Genomic DNA, 6,320 nt, shown 5'->3' on the forward strand with positions numbered 1-6,320 from the left:
AAAAATGGGGGATCTCCAACACTTTATTGTTTCATTGTATTTATCCACGTAATACAAAGTCTGGCAAGAAGCAGACAAAAGGGTCACTTGAGGCATCATGAACATCATTGAATGAGATTGTACATCAAAGATTTAAAAACAAGAATTAGAAAAGGAAGACTACACCACTGTGTTTCATCGGAAATTGTCAAATGTGTATTCAAGTATTGATTAATCCAAATCAAACTGAAGCAGTAAAAACAAGCTCTTATCACAATGTGATAAACTGGCATTTATGTCAAATTTAACAAAGCTGTGTGTTGAGGTACCGGGGGGGGGGGACAAATGACACCGTTAGAATGGCCATTCACACAATGCATTCGATTTGAAAATGTTTAACGTCACAGCCCTATATTTTTGTGGCCATTGGCTTTGACACTTAATAATTCATGCATTTGAAAAAAACAAAGGTGCTCATTAACTGGCCTAAACAAGTCACACACAAGTGACAAAACATTAAAACAAGCCAATCAGTTGAGTGTGGCGTCCTCAACTTGACAGTTCTGATGTTAAAAAAGCAGTCTTATTTTTGGCCAAAATTATAAATATAATTTAATTTGATGACTTTGCTTTTTTTTTTTTTATGACTGACAAATCCCTCCGAATAATTCCTGCAGCGCCACCAGACAGGAAAAAAAGACATGCTAATGTGAGGTGGCACAAAATAAATCAAATGGCACGTTTAAAAAAAAATTACATTTGTCTGGGAGGAAGCACTGGGATAAAAACACTGACCAGGGGTGACATTTTGTCTCAAACGAAACAAAACATCAGTCACAATGCATCAAACAAAATTTGGCTTTTCGGGGAACGTGCAACCCGATCTTCTAATGACGACATTGGCAGCGTAGTGAGCCGCTCTGACGCATTGGTCCAGCGGTTTTTCTCGTACCAGCCCAGACAGGAAACCTGTGACGCGTTAGAAAATCTTTTCAAACTCACTGAACAGAGGAGCAACCGTTGCAATCTCTCACCTCCGACAAAGGCGTCACCAGCACCGTTTGTGTCCACCAGGTCTTTAGGATCAATTGCCATCACTGGGAAGGTCTCAATTTTGTCCCCTGAACACAAAAAGGGAAAAGAATGACACATTAAACACAGACTACTTTTATTTGAGATGGGGAAAATGGGAATGGAAATGTTACCGAGAGCCATCACGGTTTCCTCCTTCCCCTGAGTAAAGACAACAATTCTTTGTCTTTTGCTGTTGACTTTGGACAGAGCCTGTATTTTCTTGGCAATCTCCTTAATGTCTTTGGTCTGCACAGACGTGACCGCATGACGCATGTTTTAAACAAAATGCATGAAAGTGCAGCAGAGAATGCAAGAGGGACATTGAATCACCTCAAAAGCTTGTTCTTTTGCAAATGCGGCCGCCTCCTGTAGAATGGAATCAAAACAAAAATCACCGTTTAGTGAATATTTGTTGCTCCCTGAATACCAGGGGTGGGATAAAATATTCCCAATGAGCATTTCCATTACTAAACATTCCTGACGTATTTTTTTTAAATTTTATTTATGTCCCATTTTTGGCAAAAGGTCACTGCAAAGTCCGATTGTGAGGGAAAGAAAATGACTTGAAGAGGCAACAATTTCCCAAAAGACACAGCAGTTGCCCTGAAACAGAAATGGAGAAATTTTGTGGACTGATGAAAGCAAGATTGCTTTTTTGGAGACTTGGAAGAGCTAGAGACAGTTTGTCAGAAGAAGGTTAACTGAGTTTTTTTATTTTGTAGTGCTGGATCTATTTATGGCTTACCAGGAGCCATGGATCAGTTTGAATGCATTTAAAGAGAGAGCCTGAAGATAAAAACAATGACACTACCATGCAATCCCAACTCCCAGATCTTAAAAGAAAAGTCGTGGTGTTAAAATAAAAGGCCTAACTCCAAGAAATATCAAACGCAGTGGAATGCTGTACTGGAACAACAATAGGTGCAGAAGCTGAAAAGCTGCCTTACTGTCTCATTGCCGAATAGCACGTCCACGTAGGGCAGCAGTTGCACCAGGTGGTCCTTGAAGAACTGACAGATGAAGGGTGCTGACAGGTTCATACAGAACAATTTGTTATTTTCTGATGCATGCTTGGCCACTTTCAGCATGGACTCCAAAGACACTGTGACAAAGAAACCCTGCAAGGAAAAAAAAAAAAAAAATCATCATTACATGTGGCTCAACCTTTGAGCCAAGGCACATTGGAAAAGCACGCCACTAAACAAAAAGTATGTATACTGATCTTGTCTAAGTTCATGATCAAATTTACTTCATGTGAAATCTCCTGGCCCTTTTAAATAAATGTTCTTGCTAATGAATTCCAATGTTGGTCATGATGGTGGTACTCACGGCAATATAATAAACTTTAGCCTTTTCCACCAACTTCCAATTTTCTTCTAGGTCCAGATGTTTCTCCTTCTTATAACAGTTAGCGGCAGCCAGGTTAGCCACCAACGATCTTAAAGAAAGACGGAAACACTCGAGATCAACAATTCATGTATCACTGTATATATTTTAAGGAAACTAAACAGGCTTATATGTGTGTGTGTGTGTGTCTAACCGATTCGCTCCGGTGATGCACGCTCCACATGTGCCCGTGGGCTCCTGGTCTTGCTCGTAGTAGTGGGCATCAATGTGGGCCTCCTCCGCCTTCTTCTTCAAGATCTCCCCAAACTTGTCCTTACCGATGCATCCGAAGAAGGTGCCCACTTTGTGAGGTTCCTGGATCAGCCACTGCACGCAGTGACAGCAAAGATTACGATTCCACAATAAAGGACTGCGGTGATGTCGCAGGACCACAACGCCGGCGACTACTAACCTGAGCGATCTTTATGGAGTTCTGTGTGGCTCCCCCTGCATGGTATTCAGCTTTGAACTTATTCACTAGCTCATCAAACCTTCATGGGGGCAAAAAAAAATAAAATAAAAGGAAAACCTATGTGGCACTTGATTATTTAAATGTTACACTTGGCAAGCTGATTTAACCAATTATAAGCCGTTTTCAGATTCACCCTCAAATTGTCCTAAAATTAAGTATATGATGGGTGGTTTCTCCAAAAACGTCATGCCAATATACAGTACAATCGCCTGTTTCAGAGTAGGCATTGCCCTCTAGCGGCCGAGGATGTGTATTACAACACAGCAGGACCAAGTGTTGAGGCGGTCTGTCCGAGACTGTGGGCAGGACAACTGCTGTTAAATGTACTGAGACGGAGCCAGATGTTGCAGCATGGAACTTTCTGACTAGTCTTGCTTGCTTCCTTAATGCAGGGAAAGATGATCAGGGTAAAAATGAATGGGAGTCTTAGTAATTTTCCACCTTCACTGTGTAAAATGCAAAAGATAGCTTTATGCTCTGATGCAGTTTTTGTCTGGAATACGTGTGTGTGACTTTTCCCCCCACAGATGTCTGCACTGCAATGACTTCTGACCCCTTTTTCATCTAGTCATCTTGCATAAGCACTGTTACATAGGTCATGTTTTTCATTTTTGACAACTCCTTGGTGATATTTTCCAAACCACTCCAAGTCCGTCTCGTAAGTCAATAAGTGTGTCGTGTGACCGCACACCTCCTTGATGAGTAACTACAGCGAGCTTGCATGCACAACTTTATCTCCTGCTGTTTGCTTTCTGGCTCTGGTCTCACAGGAACTGGGAGGTGAAAAGTCCTGCTCTGCTATTGGCTCACACACATTTGCTGCGCCAGATCCACTATTGCTGTTCTATAACCAAAGAGACTTCAACGCAGGCTGTTTTGACCGGTCCGTTCCAGCCTCGAAAGGACCCGTCAGAATATAGATGGAACAGCGAGAGGCGTGCACGTGACGTAAAATAGTCAATATTCAACAAGGGAGAGAAATACGCACAGGGCTTTGTGTTTGTCCTCAGCCAGGATTTGGTCATTGGGCTTCAGTGTGTATCTAGAAATTAAAGAGGACAAAAAAAAAAAAAAAGAGCACGTCATTAAAATTCGTTCGGAAAAAATACATGACAGTCTTCTGGTTTCTCTTCGGAAAGACAGCATACACACTATTTGGTCTAAAAAAAACGTTGATGCCTGAGGCACAGTTTCATTTCTGCTTTATGGGAAGAGAGGTTGAACTGGATTATGTGGTTGTCTATTTTAACTCAATTTCCAGCCTTTACGCAAGGGGCCTTCACACAAGGGGCCTTCCTTGCAGGCAGGGTGGACTCTGAACTGGAAGCCACATGAGAACTTTGTCCTGGTCACTTCAGTGCAACTTGGACATTACTGGAAACTGCCAGTTATTGCAGAGTATACAAAGTCAATGAGATAAGTAAATAAAATGATTGGCAGGTGCCAACTTGTATCAGGAACTCAAATATCTGCCCATAGGTTTAACAGAAAATAAAATAAATAAAATACAAATTACTGTTCTTCCTGCACTAGAAGCAGCCAATTAGTAAGTGGTGCATCTTAGACCATCAGAAATAAACAATTTGAATTGTTGTTGAACTTACTTGTCCAGGAAGTCTTTGTCCACCACAGCACAAATGTCCAGCAAGGGATTCCCCATGCCAAAGAGTGAATTAGGGCTGCAACAATAAGCGTAAAAAGAGAATTTAGCCATCTTGAGATTAAATGTGGCATAGTTCTTGTTTACTTTCTCCGAGTCTGCTCTAGATAAATCAATGAGTGCAATACATGCAACTTGAATTTATTTACACTTCATATGGACGATTACGAAAAATCTGCACAAAAAAAGGAGAAATGGTGCACGCCTACTCTGTTGTAATTGTATAAAGAGCGAACACAGTCATCCATGTGTGTGATTGCATTAAGATGGCACCAGCTGGATTGTGGGTTGTTTCTCCAGGGTGACACAGCACTTGGAAAATTTCGTAAACGCAATAAGGAGGACCGAATGATATTGGTGAGGAAAACACCTGCAGTCAAAGGCCATGTGTTTCCATTTGCAAAAGCTCACTGATATGGACCCGCACGCAATCTGTTTGACCCCTAGGCCTTATGTCAGTGAAAAACATGCACAAGCGAACGGCTGTCACGTAACTTTTTGCTTTCCTAATCCACAAAATCTTGCAGTCCGGAGTAGACTAAATCCACATGCCTCCGTTGGGTAACATTAAAGAATAAAGCACACTTGTGAATTCTAAAGGGTATGCATGGATTCCACAGCCACATCTGAACTATCTTGTCCTACAATACATACAGCTTCCTTTTATGCAAATCAGATTATATCTGTGTAGCCAATTACTCAAGCATTACATTAATCCTCTTTGCCAATGGACACTTACCTTAATGCAGACATCTCTCTCTGTGTCTGTCTGTGTGGGTGCAAGAAACCTGTTGAGCAAGCTACATAAGAAAGGAGCAAATAATTCTCAAACTGCTCAATTTCAGCACAAACGTGTGACAGATCGATGCTCCCCCTGCAACCCCAGCTCCTCCTCCTACTGGTTGACTGGTGGGCATCTAAAGGAGGAAGGGCCACGACACTTGCTCTTAGCCTGGCTATTGGCTGGGTTTGCCTCAACACATCACTTGTGAAAGACTCTTCCAAGTTCGTGAGAGGCGTGCAGATAAACGTTTCAAAGGAGCTGGATTAAAAGCGTGAAGAATCGCATCACGGTGCGTTCAAGTGCAACCGGGGGGAAACTGGGTACCAAACAGAGGCTTGCTGAGGTCACGTGACTGCCGTGCCATGCATGTGGTGGTTAGTTCAGGTGTCAGCTCAACAAATCTGGCAACGTGACAGCAATTCACTGACGAGGAGTGAACTATTTATTTCTACATACCAACGGTCACCTTGAACCGGCAATGGCAACTCATAGGACAATGGAACACGTTTTAATGGCACTACTCGAAGAAGATTGGATTGCAACTTTAGTACACATTTTAATCCATTTTTCAAAGTAGTTATTACAATTAGGTTCCACAACAAGCTGACCCCATTCATCCTCGTTTGTGCAAACAAAAATCCGACTGCAAGCGAACCTCACATATTTTAATAATAAACAATCACGCGCATTTCCAAACCCCCGGACTGTGATCACCTTAATTTCACGGGAGACCTTTCGGCTACAGAGCCAGTCTTCTCTTCCGCGGAAATTTTAGGTTTCTTGGCTTTGGGTTCGTCGGAGGAGGCCATCGTTGGTCAAGCGAGTCACGTTGCGTTCACCTTCTTACCGGGGAGACATCGTGCAGGTATCCTGCTGCTAATAAAATCTGCTTATTTATTCACCCTGATTGAAGGCTCGCAGGCGCCAAAGCAGGGCGGTCCAAGAGGGCTCCACCAATCACATGC

The 6,320-nt window shown here is 42.4% G+C and overlaps 1 protein-coding gene across 3 annotated transcripts; it reads right to left on the reverse strand.

Annotated features, from left to right (window-relative positions):
- Positions 1–5: 5 nt before the first annotated feature.
- On the reverse strand, positions 6–6,238 carry LOC148393258 (adenosine kinase-like). Of its 3 annotated transcripts, XM_088385421.1 has the most exons (12): positions 6,070–6,231; positions 5,311–5,340; positions 4,516–4,590; positions 3,900–3,953; positions 2,852–2,930; positions 2,594–2,766; positions 2,383–2,491; positions 2,001–2,171; positions 1,384–1,419; positions 1,185–1,299; positions 1,014–1,100; positions 6–948 (listed from the first exon to the last, which is right to left on the reverse strand). In XM_088385421.1, the coding sequence occupies exons 1-12, from the start codon at positions 6,162–6,164 to the stop codon at positions 824–826; spliced, it is 1,149 nt and encodes a 382-aa protein (XP_088241547.1). In that variant the 5' UTR covers positions 6,165–6,231; the 3' UTR covers positions 6–823. The 3 variants fall into 3 exon arrangements, with proteins under 3 accessions (XP_088241547.1, XP_088241545.1, XP_088241546.1); XM_088385419.1 differs by lacking the exon at positions 5,311–5,340 and having other exon boundaries at positions 6,070–6,238; XM_088385420.1 differs by lacking the exon at positions 6,070–6,231 and having other exon boundaries at positions 5,311–5,475.
- Positions 6,239–6,320: the final 82 nt, after the last annotated feature.

The sequence above is a fragment of the Syngnathus floridae genome, chromosome 9 (assembly GCF_059516105.1).
Source record: "Syngnathus floridae isolate MCC-2025c chromosome 9, RoL_Sflo_1.0, whole genome shotgun sequence".
NCBI lineage: Eukaryota > Metazoa > Chordata > Actinopteri > Syngnathiformes > Syngnathidae > Syngnathus > Syngnathus floridae.